At 43.7% G+C, this 27,433-nt stretch overlaps 1 protein-coding gene across 8 annotated transcripts in view; it reads right to left on the reverse strand.

Annotated features, from left to right (window-relative positions):
• LOC129838687 (DENN domain-containing protein 5B-like) overlaps positions 1-27,433 on the reverse strand; it is a 78,157-nt gene that overhangs the window by 24,684 nt on the left and 26,040 nt on the right. For 5 of the 8 annotated variants that reach the window (XM_055905822.1, XM_055905818.1, XM_055905820.1 and 2 more), the window contains exons 2-4: positions 18,187-18,246; positions 9,855-9,964; positions 4,273-4,951 (exon numbers count right to left, since the gene is read on the reverse strand). In XM_055905822.1, the coding sequence (XP_055761797.1) occupies positions 4,273-4,951; positions 9,855-9,964; positions 18,187-18,246 (849 nt within the window). The remainder of the gene's footprint in view (positions 1-4,272; positions 4,952-9,854; positions 9,965-18,186; positions 18,247-27,433) is intronic. The other 3 variants (XM_055905825.1, XM_055905824.1, XM_055905823.1) reach the window with 1 other exon arrangement.

Raw genomic sequence — 27,433 nt, forward strand, 5'->3', positions numbered from 1 at the left:
GCCTCAAAGTCTGTCTGCAAGTGACCATCTTGCCATAAATACACAGACCAACGCATGCGTCTCACACACAGATGGACGGACAGACACTCTAATTGACCCCCAACCCCCCCCCCCCAACCCCATACAAGGTCTCAGGTCAGGGAAAGACAGCTAAGTGCATTGGACATTACACTGGACTATACACTGCACGCACAATATATTCCAATACAGAGCATGGATCCAGACTGGCGACATCTTCTCTCTGTTCCTGAGACTAATGGTCAATTGCTGTGTATTAGACAGAGTAGCTGTAAGGATCCAGATGCTCTTTCAGAGAGCTGAACACAGCTGCACTTTAGCATCTCCTCCTCTCGGTCTCATGAGCAACTAATCATACTAATAACACACTAACACTGTACAGAGAGCACATCAGACCTGGCCATTAATCAGTGTGTGTGTGTGTGTGTGTGTGTGTGTGTGTGTGTGCGCACTGCAGGAGCACCTGTCTGTGTGTGTGTGTCCATTAGCCACTGTCTGCGCCTCGAATTCTCCATTTTGAGGCCTAGCTACAAACATGAGGAACAGCACAGGGGTGCTTGCAGTTGAAATTGTAATGATAACCCACCTGCCTTCCTGCCTCCCATGGAGATGGTTAGTAATGATGGAGAGAAGGAGGGGGTACGGTGTGAAAAGGTGTATGTGGAGGGGTATCTGTAGGGGCTCCTACTTCTAGGATATTTATGGAGAAAACTAAAGACACGTGATAGATAGGAGTAATAATACCCTCACAAAAGACTTGCGCCACAGGACACGCAGAAAATGGAATGAGAGTCAGGTAGAGACACGGTGAAAGTGTGATTTGAAGATCACAGTAACGCATTCTATGATTGGATCCCAGATAAGAAAAGGGAGACAGAGAAATGAGATGAAGGCCAACACACAGAGAAAGTGTGGTAGCGAAAGAGCGAGACGGAGTGAGAAAGAGTGGGAGAAACCGAGAGAAAGACAGAACTAAAAAGGGGAGTGTGAGAGTTGCTGAGTAAACTTTCTAGCTCCTCTGTGGTGCACTGCACACCCACACACTCGTAGGATAACACACTGACCGTATACAAGCCAAACCCTTACACTGCAATACTCAATTATGTATGAGGGGAAACCTAGAAGAGCTGCAGAAAACTTGGGACTTTTACATGACTTTACTTAAGCAATGCATAAAATAAAGGAAACTACACAGCAAACTAATACCCATGTATTTATATTGCATAAATGCACCAATTTGCCCTTCAGCTAGTCTATCAAAGAAACGCTTGCAATAATTTTACCGGTAACTACTTCAAAGTGCTGCCAACATGCCCTTTTGGCATTCCCTGTGGGAAACCAGTCTCTCTCTGAAATGAACAGAGCAATAGAACACAACAAGGGAGATAAGAGAACAAAAATCAGGATAACCTAGTTTATAACCAAATATACTCTCACAAGCCTCTGCATGTTGAGGGTTTTAACTTGACACAGCCTGCTCTGTGATGCAGAGAAAGATAGAGTGATTCTCATTAGAGGATGAGTCACAGTCCTTTACTCATGTCTCACGCAACTCTATCCCCACTTTCTTTCCTCTCTCATCCACTGTTATGATCGTATTATGTGAAGATAAGTTTAGCCCCTACATGAATAAGAATACACTGCGTCTCGACAGACTTCATTAATACATAATCCTTGCTGATTTGACACCCGCTCTTCCCAATTTAATATTCAACCCGTCACAGATGTGAGACTCCAGTTTTCCCCAACACGAAAAACATGAAAAGCACCCTGCAAAGGCTCATGGGGGAATAATATTATTCTCTCCGTCCAATGTTGACCTCAGCTGAACTACACGGGGGGGGGGTGATTTCAGGCAGAGATTATGCGAGAGTGTTCAACTCTATTTCACAGGGCCATTAAACTTTCACAACACGCTCCAATACTGCTTTCCAATGGAGGGTGTTGTGTAAAATATTGTATGTTATTGCTTGATAAGTAGGGGAATGCATTGAATTGTCATCTGCAAACGTCCAATACAGATACAGTTGACTACAATGCTGCTGGGGCAAGGTGGAAAATGCGAACGGAAGAGACAAAGATCGGCATCTGTGTTTCAAGGCTGAACATATGACACGAGGCAACTCATAGTGAAACTGTCAGTCATTGGGACTGGTCCCTATCAGACACAGTCTCAGAAGGGACGAGACAAGCCAACAATGGTAAACAACAGAAACCAGGTGCACTCCCAGCACAGAGAGAGGGGAGAAGGAGACATGGTGTAAAGTCCCCTCATTTTCATACGAACAGTATGCTTTGATCAACCACCTTATTGCACCCTCTGACTGACTAAGTCTCTCTGGATGAATGCAGGGAATTTTCTGCTATTGAAATCCTTGGGCAGGCCGCCTAAGCTTTTTTTCTGGTCGCCTAAAGTTCGGGATGGAAAAGGGCTTTCAGTGTCAACTTAAACCAGATATAATGTATGTTTAGAAGATATTAGAACTATATATATTTTTATTATATAATCTTTGAGAACTAACAATCATCCAAAATAAAAGTCAGGGAGAATTGAAAGATCCTCAAACAATGATTTTAGTTTTAAAAACAGCAACTTTTCTCTCAACTGCATGTCAAAATGCTTAGCTACATGGAGAAATGTGTAGACTTGTAGGACATTTGCTTTAAAATGGCAAAGTCTCTCTACACTGCCAAGAAGAGGCCTCAAAATGTTGCAATATAACTGTGCTCCTGGAATAACTAAAATATCAAATCTAAATTACTGATTAATCATCTTATTAATTACATCTCAGACCCACGCCCTCCACAGAGCTGCAGGATTGGACTAAACGCCTGCTTGTCACTTCCTTCCCGTGTCTCGGCCAATGAGTGAGCGAGGATCATGGTGGGCACTGGGCAGGTTCCGCCTGTTGTGATTTCATTGGTTGTTGATGGATCATATAAGACAATGAGGACATAAGGCCAAACTTGTCACATTAACACACATGCTGCATCCTATTCACAATATTGTGCACTAGTTTTGACCAGAGCCCAATGTGCCCTGGTCAAAGGTAGTCCACAATATAGGGAACAGGATGCATTGGGACCCATCCACAGAACATTTTACAGATGCAGTTTCCGTGCATCAACCCTTCCATGAAAGCGCCTCCAGGCAAATCAAGCACATTGTTTTTATTAAAGAGGAATTAGAATGCCTTTTAGCAGCCGTGACGCAGGGTAGGAGCTAAATGGCATGCCGCCAACGCTTCGCCGTGAAAAATGAGGAACATTAAAACGTTACTGGAATGTTTTCATTCGGATAAAGAGGTTTTTAATTATTTTGTTTCAGGAGCGATTCCCTCTGACAGTTGGTTTGATAAATTAAACATGGGAGATCATTTCTCAAAGGATAGATGAGTGGGGATGGATGGGAGCGAAGGGGTGGATGAGGATGAGTGGTAGGAGGAGGGAGAGGCCTGTCTCTGTCGTTTTCTCTCAAGCAGACAGAAATGGCATGGTGCTAGTCACAGTCCCTTTGTTTGACTGCCATCAACTCAACTAATGAACTCCCAAGCATTACAGATAATTACAGAGACATTAAACTCCAACCAACTCTAAAACAAAACAAGAGCCACTTAATGGGAAGTCACAACCCATTAATTCATTAGGCAAGACTACTTTCCACTCCAAAGGACATCAATGGACCAGAACCACCCAATCAAACATTCAACAGACAAGAAGCTCTCTCGATGTCTCTTCTCTGCAACAGTCTTAAGCCAATCAGATAATGGCATCCTGTAGTTTAGTCTACTGTAATCTACAGTGAAGTCTATGGCAGATACAGTCAGTCTTGGCCTACAGACTACTGTCTGTCTGGCCATTTGCCCTTTGACTGACCATGCTTCCTAATCCCAGCCACTACCCTGCTGCTGTCCAGTCAGTCAACCCGCATAGCTCCAGTCCCAGGGAGAGGAACAGCTCTCTACCCCACCCAGATTACAGTAGTCTAATCCTAAACTAATTTGGGCCAGGGAGTCAAGGACAGGCCTGGACCACAGATTACACCCCAGTAATGACACAGTCAGTCATGTTCCATTGGCTCCAGCTGAGTGTTGAGGAATAGGGAGGAATGACTTATCCAACCATCCCCCAAACTGGTATCTGTCATCACCATACCACCTGGCTGTAGAAGCAACCCCCACTCCACAACCTGCTGCCAAGGAATGTAGAGGCAGAGAGGAGTGTGTGTGTGCATGTAAAATAAGCATCCCTTACCCTGTGAATATAGCAGAATCTGCATCTCCAGCAGGGTACAGTTGAAGAGCTGCACCAGGTTCTCTACCCCCAGCAGAGTGAAGGTCTGGCCCAGAGGGAAGTCAGCCAGAGGCAGCTCCCCAGGCCCAGGACGCTGACACACGATGGGCTCGTACACCCCGTGGAACTTCAGCGAGCGCCCCGGAGGGGGCAGGGGCACCTCATACAGGATGTTGTGCACGTAGCTTTCCAGAGGGAGGGGCGGGGGCGAGGCGGCTGTGACGGCCCGGTGCACCTGGGACAGGAAACGGCAGCAGGCGTGCATGAAGGGCATGGGCGTGATCAGACACAACGCCTTGGAGACGAAGAGCGTGTCCCGCGACGCGTCGTAGCCGCCGCACGCCGCCGACCGGCACGAGGATGAAGACGGAGAATCTGCTTCGTCGAGGCTGCTAGCCAGAGAGTCCATACTGGAGGAAGAGGAGGAAGAGGGGGAGTCGGAGGAAGGGTTCTCAGCCTGGTGCATCTGGTAGAGGGTCTGCATGGCCGAGCAGATCTGAGGCGACGTCACCTCCTCGTAGAAGGTGTGGACGAAGCCGTAGGTGCGAGAGCCGTCCTCCCGTGTGATCAGGAAGGAGTGGAACTGGGGCTCGCGGCTGTCTGCCTGTGTCCTGAACGACAGGCCTTTGGGCATACAGAGCTACGGAGAGGGAGAGAGGGAGAGAGGGAGAGAGGGAGAGAGGGAGAGAGGGAGAGAGGGAGAGAGGGAGAGAGAGAGAGAGAGAGAGAGAGAGAGAGAGAGAGAGAGAGAGAGAGAGAGAGAGAGAGAGAGAGAGAGAGAGAGAGAGAGAGGGAGAGAGGGAGAGAGGGAGAGAGGGAGGGAGAGGGACAATAATAATGATGATTATTAATGTGGTATTAATAATTGAGATAGTTGACAGAATCAATGAGGCCTTACATCAGAAACGACTGAGACTGCATGTACCAGAATATGTGTGTACCAGACTGTGTTGGTGTGTGTGTGTGTGTGTGTGTGTGTGTGCGCGCGTGTGCGCGTGTCGCATCCCTAATCAAATCAGCATAATCTGCTTTGATAGCAGCCCAGTCAGCAACACACCAGCCAGCATGAAATAAAATATGGTTGATTATCTCCATTATGTTGATTTGCAGAGCTGAGCTGAATACAAAATTAATCATCACACACACACACAAATTAACCCCTGTCGCTAACACAGATAAACAGGCCTGTAGTTGGCCAATGTTCTGTTCAGAATGGATTATAAAAGTGGTGAGTGAATCCTGGTTTAAACTGATCACTACTGACAAGATAACTCCCACACCGCCTCAATCTGTCAGTTCTGTGTGGAAACCGAGAGGCAAATTAAAAACATCCGAAACGCTGCAATTTCTCCCGAACAAATGAGAGTCCATACGCTTCCAAATCAAATCCTTCTATCCCAAGAAATATCATGAAACCATACGGATCAAGGAAAAAATATTCCTCCCTGGAAAAGAGGGAGAGAGTTCAAACCTACGTTGAAGATAAGGATAAGACAACCGGATTCTAATATCCCTTTGCAACAAATGGGGCCATCTGTGCTAATGAGCAACGGAGCTGGTCCCAGATTTGTTGTCTTAACCTGCACATTTGACCTGCTGCCGGTTGAAACTGGGGAAACATCAACAGGCAATCAAAATCAGTACAACTCTGCATACATGTTGGAGAATATTTGCCTAAACCAACACTGCTCTGAAACACATTATACAGTATCAACAACTCTACACTGCTCTGAAACACATTATACAGTATCAACAACTCTACACTGCTCTGAAACACATTATACAGTATCAACAACTCCACACTGCTCTGAAACACATTATACAGTATCAACAACTCCACACTGCTCTGAAACACATTATACAGTATCAACAACTCTACACTGCTCTGAAACACATTATACAGTATCAACAACTCCACACTGCTCTGAAACACATTATACAGTATCAACAACTCTACACTGCTCTGAAACACATTATACAGTATCAACAACTCCACACTGCTCTGAAACACATTATACAGTATCAACAACTCTACACTGCTCTGAAACACATTATACAGTATCAACAACTCTACACTGCTCTGAAACACATTATACAGTATCAACAACTCTACACTGCTCTGAAACACATTATACAGTATCAACAACTCTACACTGCTCTGAAACACATTATACAGTATCAACAACTCTACACTGCTCTGAAACACATTATACAGTATCAACAACTCTACACTGCTCTGAAACACATTATACAGTATCAACAACTCTACACTGCTCTGAAACACATTATACAGTATCAACAACTCTACACTGCTCTGAAACACATTATACAGTATCAACAACTCTACACTGCTCTGAAACACATTATACAGTATCAACAACTCTACACTGCTCTGAAACACATTATACAGTATCAACAACTCTACACTGCTCTGAAACACATTATACAGTATCAACAACTCTACACTGCTCTGAAACACATTATACAGTATCAACAACTCCACACTGCTCTGAAACACATTATACAGTATCAACAACTCTACACTGCTCTGAAACACATTATACAGTATCAACAACTCTACACTGCTCTGAAACACATTATACAGTATCAACAACTCTACACTGCTCTGAAACACATTATATAGTATCAACAACTCAACACTGCTCTGAAACACATTATACAGTATCAACAACTCTACACTGCTCTGAAACACATTATACAGTATCAACAACTCTACACTGCTCTGAAACACATTATACAGTATCAACAACTCTACACTGCTCTGAAACACATTATACAGTATCAACAACTCTACACTGCTCTGAAACACATTATACAGTATCAACAACTCTACACTGCTCTGAAACACATTATACAGTATCAACAACTCCACACTGTCTGACATATTACATTCATATACAAGTCACTCCGTAGCACAGCGGTTTCATTTAATCCCATTGAAACACTTCCATTGAAGTCTCCCTCAAAACTCTTCCTGTTCTGACAAAAGGGAGCAGAAACGGTCGACTGTTTACAGTAAAGGCTCCAAGCCAAAAAGCCATCCCACCCTCCTGTCAACTGTAACTGTGTCTGGGGCCATCAACCTGGGCCTCAGCTCTGTTAGGCTCAAAATGACTTCAGATTGACATTTCAGAATTCCTAGCAGAACATTTCACAGTGTTCTTGGATAATCCCAGGTAATGTTCCCATCTGTTAAAATTTCCCCTTATTCCGACACGGACACGGGAATTGTGGGGGTTCCGGGTGAGTGACACACTGATGGAGCATTAAGCTTAACAAACTGAAGCACATACACATTCATACTCCCTCACTCATGCATATCCTCGGGCACTAGCTCTCACACACACACACCTTCTGACTCAGGGCCCAATTAACAAGAAAATCAAATCGGTGCCAACAGCAGTCTGTGTGTGTGTGTGTGTGTGTGTGTGTGTGTGTGTGTGTGTGTGTGTGTGTGTGTGTGTGTGTGTGTGTGTGTGTGTGTGTGTGTGTGTGAGAGAGAGAGAGAGTGAGAGTGAGAGAGTGAGTGGGAAAGAAAGAAATAATAATGGAGGGAGGGATTTATGAGAAAAGGATTGGGATATGAAAAGCAATCATCAGAACGGCTTTGTTGCCAGGCCCACAGGGGTAGGAAGTGTGATTACACTAAGGTCACCCTATGAGTAGGGAGAGTAGAGATGAGAGAGAAGGGAAATGGAGAGTGGGAAAGGGGATATGGATGGTGAGTGGGATGGAGACACTATACATAGAAATGAATGGGGTTGGGTTGAGGCAAGCAGGGAGAGGGCTGAGATTCATAATGGTTCTGCCATTGGAGCCTTCATAGCTGCACTGCATTGGTGTTCCATTCCAGACCTGGAACACACCGCACAATGGGCCATCGCTTCCATGCCGACGTAAACTGAGAACACGATGTGAATAATTCAGCGGTTCTGACGCCAGCGTGTGATGTAATGGCCAACGCCAACGGAAAAATAGTGACCTTGCATTGCGAGAGGCAACGGTCAGCCGACACCCAGCGCTTCCTGAACCTCCTCTATAGGGACAGGTATCAATGTTAGCTACCTTTACTGGGGCTCAATATGCTGGGTTAGGCAAACACACACACACACAAATACACAGACACCACAAACATATGATCCCTCAACCACATATACTTCAGTGGACCCAGATCATTGAGTGACAGGTCAGCGGGACCTATAGCAGTGTATTCCATGACAGGTCTTGAGTGATTCAAAACATGTTTAATGTAGTCTTCTGGTTTGTCATTTCCTGCAGTGTATGGGTTATATTGGTCATCTAGCACAAACCCCCAAGGAGACGTATTGCTATTATAAACTGATTACCAACGTAATTAGAGCAGTAAAAAATACATGTTTTGTCATGCCCGTGGTATAGTCTGATATACCATGGCGCAAACCATCTAGTTCATAAAATGCTATAAAGCACAAATACAATTTCATCATCACCATCTTAACTTTTCGCTTTTTTCTCATGAATGCAGACATTTGACAACATAACGCTTTGTCTTATCAGATATTCCCTCCCCTAACGTACCCTTCCACCCTGGCATGCTTCCCCTCCCCTTGTCCCATCAACACGAAACAACTGAATCTAAACCCAGACTGCAGAAAAGCAGCCACAGTCCGTGTAGCGCAGCCTACAAAACCCTCTGGGTAAATCCATAGAGACAGAGGGGATTTGGGCGCCTTCGCCCCATTACCCAGGATACCCTAGAGAGAAGGCAGTGCATTGTGTCTTAATCCTGGGCCTCTCTGCTCCAATGGTGTGTGTGTGGTTTCCTAAAGCATTGGTTGGAATAATCCTAGCATGCCCTTCCTTTCCACTGTATATGATCTAAAAGGCCTTTCAATGCCTAGTTGGGGTATTGTTTATCGTCCTTCTGTTCCCTCCATCCATTCCTTCCTCCAACCCAGTTTGGTTCCCTGCTGTCTACTATTAGATTGAATAGAGCCTGTTTATCGTCCTCCTATTCCCCTCAGTCAGGGATAAGTAGGTTACTTTCTAAATGTAATCCCTTACTAGTTGCCTGTCCAAAATTGTAATAAGTCACTTTTGGTTTACCCAAACTCAGTAATGTAATCGGATTACGTTCACTTACTTTTGCAATACTTTCCCCTTAATAGGCATTAGATGAAGACAAAAATGATCCATCAAACGCATTTGGAGTGTCATCATATTGGTCTCTGACTTGTGGTCAGACTTTCTCATGTGGAACAAATTTAAACGTGTCCTGATTTTCAATGCTGAATTGAATGTCACTGAGAAAACAGAAAGGTGTCATAATGTATTTTTTCCACAAACATCCTTACAAAGTCATCCAATAAGTAATCATCTAGTTTTTCAGAAGCGTCTGTAATCTAATTACATTTTTTTTTGTAATCAGATTATATGTAACTGATCACCCCTCAACACTGCAATATGGTCCCTCCATCCATCCATCCATCCATCCATCCATCCACCACTCAGTTTGGCTCAGAACTCAGCGATGGTTCACCCACCATGTTGACAGCATCCTGGTCGAAGGGGTTCCACTCCACGTTCTCAGGGTAGTGGGCCAGGACTTTAGACTTGAACGTCCTCTTCAGGGGGCTCTGCTCAAAGTTCTCCCCTAGAGAGGGAGAGAAAGAAAGAGAGAGGTCAAGTCTCTGGACAACCAAGTTGACTAACTAAAGATATTGGTGTGTGTCAAAGTGTGTGTGTGAGTGTGCATAAGAGGGGGATAAAAGATTGTCATAAAGAAATACAAGGAAGAAAACAAGAATGAGCACAGCTGTATGTTGCTCAGCATTCTGCCGGCCCGTCCAGCATCACTACTCTGGACGGTTCTGACTTAGAATATGTGGACAACTACGAATACCTAGGTGTCTGGTTAGAATTGGATGCAGTCTATCACAGCGCCATCCGTTTTGTCACCAAAGCCCCATATACTACCCACCAATGCGACCTGTATGCTCTCGTTGGCTGGCCCTCGCTTCATATTCGTCGCCAAACCAACTGGCTCCAGGTCATTTATAAGTCTTTGCTAGGTAAAGCCCCGCCTTATCTCAGCTCACTGGTCACCATACCAGCACCCACCCGTAGCACGCGCTCCAGCAGGTATATTTCACTGGTCACCCCCAAAGCCAAATCTTCCTTTGGCTGCCTTTCCTTCCAGTTCTCTGCTGCCAAAGACTGGAACAAACTGCAAAAATCACTGAATCTGGAGACTCACTTCTCCCTCACTAGCTTTAAGCACCAGCTGTCAGAGCAGCTCACAGATTACTGCACCTGTACATAGCCCATCTGTAAATAGCCCATCCAACTACCTCATCCCCATACTGTTATTAATTTGATTTATTTTGTTCCTTTGCACCCCAGTATCTCTATTTGCACATTCATCTTCTGCACACCTATCACTCCAGTGTTTAATTGCTATATTGTAATTATCTCGCCACTATGGCCTATTTATCGCCTTACCTCCCTTATCCTACCTCATTTGCGCACACTGTATATAGACTTTTTCTATTGTATTATTGACTGTAAATTTGCTTATTCCATGTGTAACTGTGTTGTTGTTTGTGTCGCACTGCTTTGCTTTATCTTGGCCAGGTCGCAGTTGTAAATGAGAACTGTTCTCAACTGGCCTACCTGGTTAAATAAAGGTGAAATAAAAATTATATATAAAAAAAAATCTGGGATCTCTCATAGGTGAAATTCCTATCTGTCAGCACCTGTGCTATGAAGCTCTCCACTCTCCCACCCACACAAAACAATAAATATTTCCCCTTGCCGGCGGCCTCCCTTGTTCTGGTTCCACAACACATCTACATCATCATGAAGCGCCAGCCTTGATGCTAGGCTACTAAAAGCTACACAAGTAACAGTTTGTATCTAATGGGGCAGCAGCAGTGTGTCTAATGGAGTAGAAGCAGGACCATGTTGACTCATGTGTCAGACAACTGCACTGACTACAACAACAGGTCCCCTGAGCAAGGAGCAGCTGGGACCGTGGCATTAGCTTAGCTAAGCTAAGCAGTAATAAGATGTGTGCAATCTGAGTCTTATCCATTTCCTTCACTACCGTGTAGGGTTGCAAAGGGTCAGAAACTTTATAGTAAATTCCTGACATTTTCCATGAGAAGTTAAGCCCAGGGATTTCGCTTAAATTCATCAAAAAAGTTAGCTTATAACAGTGAACCTTTTTTTGTGGGATACACATAAGGCAATTCTAGGTCGTGTGGCATATTTTGGTTAAACTATCCCCAATTCAATGGAATTGCAACCCTCTGCATGCACAGTGCATTCTTCCATCACATGTGCAGTGCACACTTTCAATCACATGTACAGCTGATTCTCAATATCTTGCACACTAATGAGTTGCTATTGAGCCCACACTACTACACTGTCTGAGTCAAGGACTACATGCTTTCTGGTAAGTTTTCTTTACAATACTGGGTGGGGTGAATATATTTTATATGACATACATGGTTTTTTGTTAACTAGTAAATAGTAGCCTACAGCAAAGTGTGTTTAAATCATTTCAAACTTGTTAACAATTTCTGCTTGGTAGTTTTTGCTACCATGCGGGTTTTAGCTTGAGCCTGCTAAATGTTTCCATACGTTTCATTTTAAAACATGTACAGTTGAAGTCGGAAGTTTACATACACCTTAGCCAAATACAGTTAAACTCAGTTTTTCACAATTCATGACATTTAATCAAAGTAAAAATTCCCTGTTTTAGGTCAGTTAGGATCACCACTTTCTTTTAAGAATGTGAAATGTCAGAATAATAGTAGAGAGAATTATTAATTTCAGATTTTATTTCTTTCATCACATTCCCAATGGGTCAGAAGTTTACATACACTCAATTAGTATTTGGAAGCATTGCCTTTAAATTCTTTAACTTGGGTCAAACGTTTCGGGTAGCCTTACACAAGCTTGAGAGTTGGGAGATTTTGGCCCATTCCTCCTGACAGAGCTGGTGCAACTGAGTCAGGCTTGTAGCCCTCCTTGCTCGCACATGCTTTTTGAGTTCTGCCCACACATCTATAGGATTGAGGTCAGGGCTTTGTGATGGCCACTCCAATACCTTGACTTTGTTGTCCTTAAGCCATTTTGCCACAACTTTGGAAGTATGCTTGGGGTCATCGTCTATTTCGAAGACCCATTCGCGACCAAGCTTTAACTTCCTGACTGATGTCTTGAGATGTTGCTTCAATATATCCACATAATTTTCCTGCCTCATGATGCCATCTATTTTGTGAAGTGCACCAGTCCCTCCTGCAGCAAAGCGACCCCCAAAACATGATGCTGCCACCCGCATGCTTCACGGTTGGAATGGTGTTCTTCGGCTTGCAAGCTTCCCCCTTTTTCCTCCAAGCATAACGATGGTTATTATGGCCAAACAGTTCCATTTTTGTTTCATCCGACCAGAGGACATTTCTCTAAAAGTACGATCTTCGTCCCCATGTGCAGTTGCAAACCGTAGTCTGGCTTTTTTTAATGGCAGTTTTGGAGCAGTGTTCTTTCAAGTTATGTCGATATAGGACTCGTTTTACTGTGTATATAGATACTTTTGTACCGGTTTCCTCCAGCATCTTCACATGGTCCTTCGCTGTTGTTCTGGGATTGATTTGCATTTTTCGCACCAAAGTACATTCATCTCTAGGAGACAAAACTTGTCTCCTTCCTGAGCGGTATGATGGCTGCGTGGTCCCATGGTGTTTATACTTGCGTACTATTGTTTGTACAGATGAACGTGGTACCTTCAGGTGTTTGGAAATTGCTCCCAAAGATGAACCAGATTTTTTTGCTGAGGTCTTGGCTGTTTTATTTTGATTTTCCCATGATGTCGAGCAAAGAGGGACGGAGTTTGAAGGTAGGCCTTGAAATGCATCCACAGGTACACCTCCAATTGACTCAAATGATGTAAATTAGCTGATCAGAAGCTTCTTAAGCCATGACATAATTTTCTGGAATTTTCCAAGCTGTTTAAAGGCACAGTCAACTTAGTGTATGTAAACTTCTGACCCACTAGAATTGTGGTACAGTGAATTATAAGTGAAATAATCTGTCTGTAAACAATTGTTGGAAAAATTACTTGTGTCATGCAAAGTACATGTCCTAACCGACTTTCCAAATCTATAGTTTGTTAACAAGAAATTTGTGGAGTGGTTGAAAAACAAGTTAATGACTCCAACCTAAGTGCATGTAAACTTCCGACTATAACTGTATCTTACAAAGCAGTTATTTAATCTAAATGCTTAACTATTTATCTGTACATGGAATTGTATTTGTTTTTTTTACTCATCATGCCAAGGGCACTATCTGACGTGTGGAGACATTTCACTGCAGCTAATGTAGAAGGAAAAGCTGTGTACATTTGCAAATACTGTGCAAAATCATATGTGCAGAATGCAACAAAGATGCAGAATCATCTGGCCAAGTGCATAAAGTTCCCTCAGAGCTCACAACAAGCAACCTTCTTCGCCCAGCATACACCCCTCCAACCAGACATGCTTTATCTACTCATTTGCAGAGTTCAAGTAAGGTCAAGCAAATCATAGAGAAAGCAGACTGTATTGGAATCATCTCTGAAAGGGGGTTGAATGTTCGTGGGCAAGGAATAATTAATTAACTACATCATCTCCACCCCTCAACCACTTATTATACAATAGGACAGACACAAAGGACAACAGACACACTGGTCTCTACATTGCAGATGAGCTGAATGCAGTCATCAATGACCTTGGACCACAGAAGGTATTTGCACTGATGACAGACAATGCTGTGAACATGAAGGCTGCTTGGTCTAAAGTGGAGGAGTCCTACCCTCACATCACACCCATTGGCTGTGCTGCTCATGCATTGAATCTGCTCCTGAGGGACATCATGGGACTGAAAACAATGGATACACTCTACAAGAGAGCCAAGGAAATGGTTAGGTATGTGAAGTTATAGGAGCAATCTTCCTCACCAAGCAAAGTGAGAATAAGAGCACCACATTGAAGCTGCCCAGCAACACTCGTTAGGATGTTGTTGTCATCATGTTTGACAGTCTCCTGGAGGGGAAGGAGTCTCTCCAAAAGGCCATATCACAATCTGCCGATATGGACACCCCAATCAAGAGGATCCTCCAGGATTATGTATTTTGGGAGAGAGTGGTAAGCAGCCTGAAACCTATATCAGTAGCCATTGTACGAATTGAGGGAGAGAATGCCATCCTGTCTGACGTTCAGACTCTGCTTGCAGCTGTAAGAGAAGAAATCTGTACTGCCCTGCTCACTTCCCTGCTGCTCCAAGCAGAGGAAACTGCAGTTCTGAAATACATCAAAAAGCGTTAAGACTTCTGCCTGAAGCCCATACACGCCGCAGCAAACATGTTGGACCCAAAGTATGCTGGCAAGAGCATCCTGTCTGGTGCAGAGATCAACAAGGCCTATGGTGTCATCAAAACCGTGTCTCAACACCTTGGCCTGGATGAGGGCAAGATTCTTGGCAGTCTGGCGAAGTACACTTCCAAGCAAGGGCTTTGGGATGGAGATGCAATATGGCAGTTGTGCCAACATATCTCATCAGCCACCTGGTGGAAGGGACTTTGTGGATCTGAGGCGCTTTCCCCTGTTGCCTCAATCATCCTCCAAATCCCACCAACATCAGCCGCATCAGAGCGGAAATGGGCCTTGTTTGGGAACACACACACACCAAAGCACACAACAGGCTGACCAATACAATGGTTGAAAAATTGGTGGCCATCCGGGCAAATTTTGGGCTTTTTGAGCCTGACAACGAGCCATCCTCAACAAGGCTGGAAAAGGACAGTGAAGATGAAGCCTTGTTTGCTGTTTTCTTTTAGTCTTTTTCCTCTTTAGTTCATTTTCTTGGTTGTTGGTGCATTTGGGGGTAGGGAATGGAATTAATAGAATATATATAATTTTTCTTGGGGGGAGGTGGTCTTGGAGGGTTCGGGTTCCTGTTTTTTGGGGCCTGGTGGGAGATCTGTCGAAGTGCCCTTGAGCAGGGCGTTTGACCCTGGATGCTTTGGTTTGTCGCTCTGAATGGGAGTCTGTTGGATGACTGGTGGGGTGTAGTTGCTTAGTGGCTTCACTGCCTGTATATTGTATTTTTCAGATATGAAATACATTAAAAAAAGATTAGGCCTCAGAGTCTGATGTTCAAGAGGTGGACATTGAGGAGGTCCAGGTAGAAGACATGGAAGCCTGAGAGAAAGACAACCAAATCTTTAGCTTCTAGACTATCATTTTACCGATGTATGTTGAAAACGTTTTTGGGAGATGCGATGGATCATTGGGACTCATTCAATATTCCCTTTTGTTGTTCAGTGAAATCATCCCAGGTGAAGAGTCAACTCTTTTAATTAAAGTTGAATTTGTAACTAAATTGTTTTGATTTTTTTCTACTGGAAGGATTTAATCATTTGCAATTATGTCTACTTATGATAAGGTAAAAAGGTTTATGTTTCTGTCTCCATATGATATGGTAAATATATCCAATGCAAAAAACATCTACATTTAAATCGTATTAATATTAATTCACCTATATTCCCGTTAATTCCCACGGAGAGTTTCAACCTCTGAATATGCAACCCTACTACTGTGTGCCTTCTCTGTATCTTCCTAGCATGGAATCACACGACCTAGTTACAACAGACATTGTCTCTTTGTCAGAGTTGAATACCAAAACTCACAAGCCATGATCATGATTGTCCAACTATTGACTGTTGCTTCCAATGGAGAATTTAACTCTGTATACTAAGAAGTCTCAGAGTGGGCCATTAAATCTTAGTGCTAATCCAGGCACACTAGTTATTTAACTGTGGGTAACCAGGTCTCCAATACTACAGCAACAACAGGAAGACCAACCCCCATTGATTTCAGATAAGTGAAAAGAACCGTTAGATGGGCCGGGCTCGTGTCGATCATGATGACCGTTTCCGCACCATTTGATGATGCCAGTGAGGTCAGAGGGTCGTGGAAGGATGAGGAGAACGGAGAGAGGAGCAGAGTGATCATTTGTAACGTGACACAATGATCGTTTCATGGCGAATGCAACTATCTCAGATCAATGTAGTGTGTTTTGCAGAGATAGTAAGATGAATAGTCTATCACCCTTAGTAAGAACGGTTGGAAGGTTACAGTGTTTCCAACACAAGATGTACATGTTGTTGATTTAGTTTGCTGTAGTATTGGGACAATCTCATGGACAGTTACCATGGCAATCTCCCCCTATACTAGTAAACAACGAAATTACAGACACACACAGTTCGTCACCGGAGTGCGAGGGCTGGAAATGGTAGGAAATCAAACCTCTTTAGATCAAAAGAGCGTTAGGATGAGGTTGCACGCACGCACAGTCCAAGGGTGAGATGTTGGGAGGATGATTGCAGGGCACAAACCAGCAGCAGGAGTCCGAGAGGTCAAACACAAGCAAGGGGGAGCAGAAAGAACCAGTGGCAGGGAGCCAGCAGCAGGGGAGAAAGCTGGAAAAGTGGAGAGTGTGGGGGAGCAATGGAGCGAGATGGGGACACACAGCGAGGTTAATGTAAGGAGATGGAAGAGTAGAGATGTTAGACAAGCCTTAACCTGCACTGCTTTGATGGATATTCATGGCTGACGTGAGCTAGGGATTTGGTTAATGCTTTAGGCATTAGTGTTATTGTGTGTGTGTGTGTGTGTGTGTGTGTGAAGAGATGAATAATGAAAATGGAAGTTGACATTTTACCAACGCTGCCAAACTCTACCACTCTGTCATGTAGAGACTAGAGAAAAAACAAAGGTCACAGCTGGATAACCTCTGTCTTCTAGAGGGATATGTGTGTGTGTGTGTGTGTGTGTGTGTGTGTGTGTGTGTGTTTCCAATTTCCAACACTAGACTCCAGATTTCCTGTGCTAAACAGACAGTCTTTGGCATGTAAACACAATGCCAAGACGTTCAGCTGCTGTTAAGCACTCTGCCCTCTTATATTGTCTCTGTATCTCTATTGCTCTGTCTCGAAACACACAGACACACAATCCTGCCATCTCTTGCCTAGGTGCCTTGTGGGTTGCAGTGCCAGTGGGTTAGCTCTTGGTTTCAGTGCCTGTGTGGAGGTGCAGTGATCTGAGCTGGCAAGTGAAGGATGCCTAAACTCTCTTAAGGCCCTTAGCTGAGACAAACAGGAGTGGACAGGACAGAGCAAGCATAAGCCTCTTTCCTCTGTAACGACTCTCTCTTACTCATTCTCTCCCTCCCTCTGTCTCTCAAAGTTAAACCAGGACACATATGTGAAATAAGAAAGAAAAAGAAAGAGAAAAAAGAAAGAGAGAGAGAGACAGAGAGAGGGGTGGGGAGAAAGAGAGAGCGCGCGAGAGAGAGAGAGAGAGAGAGAGACAGAGAGAAGAAAGCCAAACCTCCACTATCAAAAACAGTGAGTGAAGAAGAGAAATAGCCTGGTAAAATGCTTTCATTAGAGAAAGAGAAGGAGGAAGAGGAGGAAGAAGTTAAAAACAGCCCGCTTCAGAGGAGAGTGACTGATTTGGAACAACAAGCTCTGAGAACCTGACCCACATACGACTGGGGAAGGGTCGACCGGAAGAGAGAGAGATATGGAAAGATAGATACCAGAGAAGAAGGGGGGGGTGAAAGGGAGAAAGAGAGTGGACAATGGAGGCAAGGAAGATATGATGGACCCAATTAAATAGAGTGGTGGGGTGGAGGTCTACGTTTCAGTAAGGAAGGGTCTTAAAAAGCAGGAGATAGAGATGAAGGAAGAGAGGAGACACTATACAAGTTAGTATCTGAAGGGAGAGAGAGTTGTAAACCTCTAGACGGGATACATTTGGTGGAGTTTACCTGTGGCTGCTGTATCGGGGTCCTTGCCTTGGCGGTCAGCCTCTAGCCATTGGTACAAAGCTATGGTGGAGGCACATGCAAAAAAGGGACAGAGGAAACAAACAAAAAACAGCCCATGTCAAACCAAAAACGCAAAAAAAAGCACACAAAAGCTACATGAATCAATGATTAAAGCATGATGAATGAGACAAGCATGAACATGAAACGTAGTCAGACACATCAAAACAGAACATGGCATCGTGGCAAAAAAACCTGGCAAGTCCCAATAGTCTCAAACAGCTTCCTTTCCTTCACGACCACTGATCAGACAACATTTGATTAGGTATAAGCAATACATGATCAATCTATCCAGATCTTGTATGTATCAGTGGTAGTGAAGGAGAAGAGACAAGCTGGAGAGGCCGGTGAGTATTGGGGACAGAGAGAAAATGCATTAGCATGTTTCAGTGACTGTGACATATGATGGCGCAGAGGCTTATGGTTAGTTAGTGAGCAGCAGACTGGACCGTGTCTTTAGGATGACATTCCCTGGCATCATCAAAGCAGAAGCAGCCTGCACAAACCCCAGACCAGCAAACACCTTTAGTATCCATCAGTTCAATGCCTGCTGTGTAGCAGCACTCACAGCTTCAACCAAACACCACGATAAATTCTGTTTCCTGTATATTCCCTGAATAGATTCCAGTCATACACCGAGTGTACAAAACATCAAGAACAATCCATGACAGACTGACCAGGTGAAACCTATGATCCCTTATTGATGTCACTTGTTAAATCCACTTCCATCAGTGTAGATGAAGGGGAAGAGACAGGTTAATGAAGGATTTTTAAGCCTCGATACAATTGTGACATGGATTGTGTATGTGTGCCATTCAGAGGGTGAATGGGCCAGACAAAATATTTAAGTGCCTTTGAACAGGGTATGGTAGTAGGTGCCAGGCGCATCGGTTTTGTGTCAAGAACGGCAACGCTGCTGGATATCACGTGTTTTCATGGTCCACCACCTTAAGGACTTCCAGTCAACTTGACACAACTGTGGGAAAGATTGGAGTCAGCAGGGCCAGCATCCCTGTGGAACACTTTCGGGAACCTTGTAGAGTCCATGCCCTGACGAATTGAGGCTGTTCTGAGGGCAAAGGGGGGGGGACCAACTCAATATAAGGAAGGTGTTCCTGTTTGGTATACTCAGTGTGCATTCACTCACACGCCAGAAACGTCATCTTGAATCTCACACAATCAAACATTCGCTCACACAAACATGCCTAAATCATGCATGCACACTGCACAGCCCAGCCTCTCCTGTTCCGAGCCGAGTCATTGGTTTGTCGATTAAAGGCCCTAGCTAAGTCACTAAACCGCTCCCAGACGACTGACTAAGCCACAGAGCTCTGACTGTCTCTCATGTCTAACCAGGTGAATGATCAGAGCAGAGCCACCAGTGTGTGTGTGTGTTGTGTGGTCTCTCACTTAAGGGATCTTCCCTGAAAACCGAGCTCTACAAACACACAAGCAGAGGAGACTGAAGGGTCATTATGGTGACTATGACACAGCCTCTCGCTCTCTGCCAGACTTTTATTACAGCACAGCAATACAGCAGCATAATGCATCCACTGGCTGGGTGGGTGGGATAGACAATGAGGTTAGCACTTTCTGAACCATACAGCAGCACAGGGCTCTGTCAAGTCATTACAGCGGTCACTATCATTACTCCAACCCTGACTCTGCAACACTCACATGGAGATCACACACACACTACAGCATGTACGCATACAGGCAGGCACACGCCAACCCAACACCTCTCTATCTATGTTATATAATGCCATGGCACTCATCCTATTTGTAGGCTGCAAGCTCTCCCTTCCCTCTCCCCCTCTATGTCCTTGTCCTTCTCTGCTGCGGACACATTCTTTATCCCAGTCTCTATTTACAGAATAAACTGGCATGAATCTGCTTTGTAAACAGCTTCAAATCTGTTGTTTTGATATGTCTGTTGTAACTGAACTGGAAGATAGTTTATATTGAATGACCCTGATGAACTGGGATAAGAGAAGATAAGAGTCCTCATGGGCGCACAAACACACTGTGAGAAACACACACACCCACACACACACACAGCTGTCTGCACAACGTCCTGTGCAACACGAGAGGCCCAATGCCAACCCCTGCCTTATCTCGCAATCTATATCACTGCATCTCTCTCTCGCTCTCTCTGTCCAGGACAGTCTCTCCATTACAGATGCAGTGTGTAGACCAGTGGAGGTACAAGGCAGCTCTCTTATCTCCCTGTTCTCACGGCAATTAATCTTGCCAGCGCCACACAGTCTGGTATTACCTGATGCAGGGCTCATGCATGCACACTCACAGAAACATACACACACACACACACAGAACCACACTCACAGTAATGTACACACACACAGATCCACACTCACAGTAATGTACACACACAGAGATCCACATTCACACTACTGTTCAAAAGTGTGGGGTCACTTAGAAATGTCCTTGTTTCTGAAAGAAAAAAACATTTTTTGTTCATTGAAATAACATGAAAATGATCAGAAATACAGTGCAGACGTAAATGACTATTGTAGCTGGAAACGGCAGATTATTTTATGGAATATCTACATAGGCGTACAGAGGCACATTATCAGCAACCATCGCTCCTGTGTTCTAATGGCACGTTGTGTTTGCTAAGTGTATCATTTTAAAAGGCTAATTGATCATTAGAAAACCCTTTTGCAATTATGTGAGCACAGCTGAAAACTGTTGTTCTGATTAAAGAAGCAATAAAACTGGCCTTCTTTAGACTAGTTGAGTATCTGGAGCGTCAAATTCTATTTGTCACATGTGCCGAATACAACAGGACCTTACAATGAAATGCTCACTTACAAGCCCTTAACCAACGATGCAGTTTTAAGAAAATATCAACAAAAACTAAATAAAAGGCAGAGTTGCAAAGAAAAAGCCACATCTCAGACTGGCCAATAAAAAGAAATGATTAAGATGGGCAAAAGAACACATACACTGGACAGAGGAACTCTGCCGAGAAGGCCAGCATCCCGGAGTCACCTCTTCAATGTTGACGTTGAGGCAGGTGTTTTGCGGGTACTATTTAATGAAGCTGCCAGTTGGGGACTTGTGAGGCATCTGTTTCTCAAACTAGACACTAATGTAATTGTCCTCTTGCTCAGTTGGGCACCAGGGCCTCCCACTCCTCTTTCTATTCTGGTTAGAGACAGTTCGCGCTGTTCTGTGGAGGGAGTAGTACACAGCGTTGTACGAGATCTTCAGTTTCTTGGCAATTTCTCACATGGAATACCCTTCATTTCTCAGAACAAGAATAGACTGATGAGTTTCAGAAGAAAGTGCTTTTTCTCTGGCCATTTTGAGCCTGTAATCGAACCCACAAATGCTGATGCTCCAAATACTCAACTAGTCTAAAGGCCAGTGTTACTGCTTCTTTAAATCAGCACAACCTTTTTCAGCTGTGCTAACATTGCAAAAGGGTTTTCTAATGATCAATTAGCCTTTTAAAATGATAAACTTGGACTAGCTAACACAACATGCCATTGGAATACAGGAGTGATGGTTGTTGATAACAGGCCTCTGTACGCCTATGTAGATATTTCATAAAAAATCTGCCGTTTCCAGCTACAACATTATCAATGTCTACACTGTATTTCTGATCAATTGATGTTATTTTAAAAATGGATGAAAAAAAGTGCTTTTCTTTTAAAAACAAGGACATTTCTAAGTGACCCCAAACTTTTGAACGGTAGCGTACATTCACACACACACACACACACATACAATGGCTTGCGAAAGTATTCACCCCCCTTGGAATTTTTACTATTTTGTTGACTTACAACCTGGAATTAAAATGTATTTTGGGGGGGTTGTATTAAAAGATTTACACAACATGCCTACCACTTTCAAGATGTAACATAATTTTTCTTGTGAAACAAACAAGAAATAAGACAAACTGAACTTGAGTGTGCATAACTATTCACCCCCCCAAAGTCAAAACTTTGTAGAGCCACCTTTTTCAGCAATTACAGCTGCAAGTCTTTTGGGGTATGTCTCTATAAGCTTGGCACATCTAGCCACTGGGATTTTTGTGTATTCTTCAAGGCAAAACTGCTCCAGCTCCTTCAAGTCGGATGGGTTCCGCTGGTGTAAAGCAATCTTTAAATCATACCACAGATTATCAATTGGCTTGAGGTCTGGGCATTGACTAGCTCATTCCAAGACATTTAAATGTTTCCCTTTAAACCACTTGAGTGTTGCTTTAGCAGTATGCTTAGGGTCATTGTCCTGCTGGAAGGTAAACCTCCGTCCCAGTCTCAAATCTCTGGAAAACTGAAACAGGTTTCCCTCAAGAATTTCCCTGTATTTAGCACCATCTATCATTCCTTCAATTCTGACCAGTTTCCCAATCCCTGCAGATGAAAAACATCCCCACAGCATGATGCTGCCACCACCATGCTTCATTTTCCTTGATGGTCAAAAAGCTACATTTTAGTCTCATCTGGCCAGAGTACCTTCTTCCATATGTTTCGGGAGTCTCCCACATGCCTTTTGGCGAACACCAAACATGTTTGCTTATTTTTTTTCTTTAAGCAAGGGCTTTATTCTGGCCACTCTTCCGTGAAGCCCAGCTCTGTGGAGTGTACGACTTAAAGTGGTCCTATGGACAGATACTCCAATCTCCACTGTGGAGCTTTGCAACTCCTTCAGGGTTATCTTTAATCTCTTTGTTGCCTCTCTGATTAATGCCCTCCTTGCCTGGTCTGTGAGTTTTGGTGGGCGGCCTTCTCTTGGCAGGTATGTTGTGGTGCCAAATTCTTTCCATTTCTTAATAATGGAATTAATGGTGCTCCGTGGGATGTTCAAAGTTAGATTTTGTTTTTTATAACCCAACCCTGATCTGTACTTATCAACAACTTTGTCCCTGACCTGTTTGGAGAGCTCCTTGGTCTTCATGGTGCCGCTTGCTTGGTGGTGCCCCTTGCTTAGTGGTGTTGCAGACTCTGGGGCCTTTCAGAACAGGTGTATTGGTGCACCTGAGATCATGTGACACTTAAATAAAGTCCACCTGTGTGCAATCTAACTAATTATGTGACTTCTGAAGGTAATTGGTTGCACCCAATCTTATTTAGGGGCTTCATAGCAAAGGGGGTGAATACTTCTGCAAGGCACTGTACACACAGATCCACACTCACAGAAACGTACACACACATACACACAGAGATCCACCCTCGCATGCATACACACTTGCAGAAACGTGCACACACACAAAATTGATCTGTTGTCCCAAATACAAAGCTAGTCGTGAGTGATTGTAATTAGAAATTGCATGAGGATCAATGTGCAGCAGTATTAAGCTGATTAGCCATCGGGCTGGAATGGGTTGCGGGGTCCTAAGGGAATTCTATTGGGAGACCAGGCTCAATGAAAACCAGGGCTAAATCAATACCCACTGGTCTGAAATGATACCACTCATTATTGGTGCCATAAACACTAATACAATATACTGGACCAACTCATTCCAATGGTAGGACTGAATGATCTGACTACAATATCCTGTAAAGTACCAATACAACATCAGCTTTAAGCACAAAAGGAACAATACAGTATATATCATCAGCCATTGTAATTGTGTATTGAGTGGTGGTGGCCTGGACGTAATGATGCTGAATAATAGGGTTTAATACTACATTCATTCTCTCTGCAGAGGAGTGTTTCCACCAGTTGGAGGCAAAGTCACTTGGACAGTATGGACCACGCTTTGGCTAACTCCTCACACAATCATGGACGATGCATCGCTATAAAGCAACATAGCACACACTAGGGCTGATCCCGATTAGTTGACTGGTCGATTGTTTTGTCGTTAGGCTGTTGGTCGACCGAGATTGTTTTAGTAGAGCAGCAACAAATAAATAAATATATATATATGCGCCCATCTCAGTGAACTAATCCATTGCGGAGGCCTAGAAAAAGACAACTTATGTTTGATCCAAACGGAGCTCATCGCCATCCGCCTCCCAAATGGTGTAACAATACGGAGCGCTATGCATAGCTCCGCATTGACACGATTTGTTGACGGTTGGAGGGGGTGGGCCATCCTGTATAAACACAAACACACTTCCTTCACAACAGCTCTGAGCTGCTCTGCGAAGCTCAAGAAGTATGAATGCCCTGACTCCTGCTGAGGCCATATCACTGTAAATGCTGCACGGCCAATGCAGATGTCTGGAATGACCATGCGCCCAGATGCACAATGCACTTCTCTCTCCAGAATGCACTCTCCTGACAATTTGTGCATATTCATTGTTTCATAACTTCATTGTGTGAATTGTTTGCGTTTGATTGTCGGCGTATATCACTTCCCCATTACATATCACCAGTAATATGTGTATTAAATGACATACCATTTCTAATCTACAATGTTTGTTAGTTTGATTATGATGATTTATTTTAATGTATTCAATGTTATTATTCCAGTCTTCCCGTTCTCATTGTCAGAGTGGACATATTATTTGCAGAGTGCAAATTTGCTACACTTTGTTTATTTCATTCCATTTACGAGTTGACAATTTAGTCATTGTCTTTGTGTTTGGAGTGCTCCTGTCAATGTTGAGTAAGGATGCGCACACATAGAAGTAGGCCTAAAGGCTACCTGGCCTGCGCGCAAATGTACGCATAGAAGTAGGCCTAAAGGCTACCTGGCCTGCGCGCAAATGTACGCATAGAAATGTGCCCATTTGAGGATATGATATTTTTTCTGATTTAACGCACCGTCACTAATGAGCTGTGGAACTTCTCCAAGTAATGTTTTCTTCACCTCAAAATAGCAAGCAAACAAAGTCTGCTTTTACATCCATTGAGAATGACAATAGTTCCTCAATGTATTTGAAAAATCTTTCCAACTCTCCCTCTTTTGATAACCACTCAGTGTGGAAGGGAAACATGTCATGCTCTGATCCAATGGAAACGTCCTAAATTAGGCCTACCTTATGACTTCTCATCAGCGCTTGACTTGGAATGAAATAGGTTCCGGTGCTCATTTTGATTGCTGGTAATGTTTATATATAGGTGCAGGAGCTGGACAATACTTGTAATTAATATTCTATAGGAGGAACAGGAGCTCAAGCAGTAGAAAATTAGAGGTGCCGGTACTCAGCTCAGGTGAGCTCCTGCCCAAGTCAAACACTGCTTCTTTTCCCTTGATCAAATAGCGTACAGGCTGGGCACGAGTTAATAGTTTATACAATGTTTCAAGTACATTGCAGGCAGGTCACATGTAGCGAATTCGATTTATAGGATATTTATTTTTATGAGGATATTTTCTACCTGCAGGCTGCAATGTTTTTATTTGTAGTCTTTGGGTAGACTATTTTTACATAGTTGGCAATAATAGAAGTAATAGAAGTTACTATTTATTTAGGTTTGTATCATTTTCATTTGGATAGAATTTTGATTAACCACATGACAATGATTGAGGTATGAAGACGTTATTATAAATTAAAATGAAACAGTTTCATGAAAATTTGCATATGAAAACCATAACTGGCACGCAGATCGGTAGAAATGGTAAGATAAATCGGCGTTCCACATGAGAAATGTTGGCGACTCCTCGTGTAGCCTATTTCCGGCAACTTCAGGAGAGTAACGGCAGGAGCAGGAGAATAGTTGGGTCAGGCTAAGGTTTTTTTCTTCTGGCTATTTAGATCTCTGGCGCCCTCGAGGTATTTGTCTTATTTCATCAAACAAGCTCAATGCATACAGTTGATTTTATTAAAAACACATAGGTTGTCTATATATATATGGAAAAATACACGTTTAAAAAATGATCAGACAACTTTCAGTAGACCAATATATTTTTTTTTTAGTCGGGACAGCCCTAGCACACACATCTGCACAAACACGCTGGCAGATACATTGTGTGTTTGTGTGTGTCCTGTTTCTTCACGTGAGAAGTGGAACCGTGACCACAGCTAACAGGATTAGACACAGCATGCAGATTAATACAGACTTCACATCAACTACATGTTTTCAAAGTTTAATTCCCTCTTTTCATTTTCCTCTTCAAAGTCAGAGGCAGGGGAGCAGGGAGATCCCCCCCCCTCTCCCATAGTCCAGACTGTGTCTGGTTGCCTTGTGAACCCCTAGAATAGGGAAAGCAGTTAGCCCCACCAGAGCAATCCCATTTAAAGTGAAGAGCAGCAGTCTAGATAGGCGGTCGAACAACAAGACTATATTACCTCTGAGGAACACCATCCCAGCACACCACCAAACTGGCTGCTCATTCCAAAACAGAAATTTCTATTAAAAATGTTAACATTTTGTGTGTATAGTTCCTGTATGGCTAGATATTGCTACACCGTTGGACTAGAGACATAAGCATTTCGCTGCACCCGTGATAACATCTGCAAAACTGTGTATGCTACCAATAAACTGAGCTCTCTCTCCCATATCCCCCCTCTCTCATATTCCCCATTCCATCCCTCTCCCCCACTCTCTCATATTCCCCCCCACTCATATTCCCCCCCTCTCTCCCTCATATTCCCCTCATTCCTCTCATATATTCCCCCCTCTCTCCTCTCATATATTCCCCCCTCTCTCCTCTCATATATTCCCCCCCCCTCTCCCTCATATTCCCCTCATTCCTCTCTCAAATTCCCGCATTCCTCTCAAATTCTCCATCATTCCTTTCCTCGCACTCGCTCTCAATTCCCCCCCTCTCCCTCATTCCTCTCTCAAATTCCCCCCATCCTTCTCCCTCATATTACCCCCATTCGCTCTCCCTTATATTCACCCTCACGCTTTCCCTCCCTCATTCCTCTCTCCCTCATTCCCCCCATATTTCCTCATCCCCCACCCTCCCTCTCTATTACCCCCATTCCTATCTCCCTCATATTCCTCTCCCATTCCTCCCATTGAAATATGTGAGAGATCTCTCTCATATCCCCCCCTCATCAAATCTATTTGTATTAGTCACATGCGCCGAATACAACAGGTAGGTGGACCTTCCAGTGAAATGCTTACTTACGAGCCAATAAACAAGTGCCTTTTCAAAAAAATAAGAATAAGAGATAAAAGTAACAACTAATGAAAGAGCAGCAGTAAAAATAACTATATACATGGGGGTGTTGGTACAGAGTCAATGTGCGGGGGCACCGGTTAGTTGAGGTAGTATGTACATGTAGGTAGAGTTAAATAAAGTGACTATGCATAGATGACAGAG

Source organism: Salvelinus fontinalis, chromosome 39 (genome assembly GCF_029448725.1).
Source record: "Salvelinus fontinalis isolate EN_2023a chromosome 39, ASM2944872v1, whole genome shotgun sequence".
Classification (NCBI taxonomy): Eukaryota; Metazoa; Chordata; class Actinopteri; order Salmoniformes; family Salmonidae; genus Salvelinus; species Salvelinus fontinalis.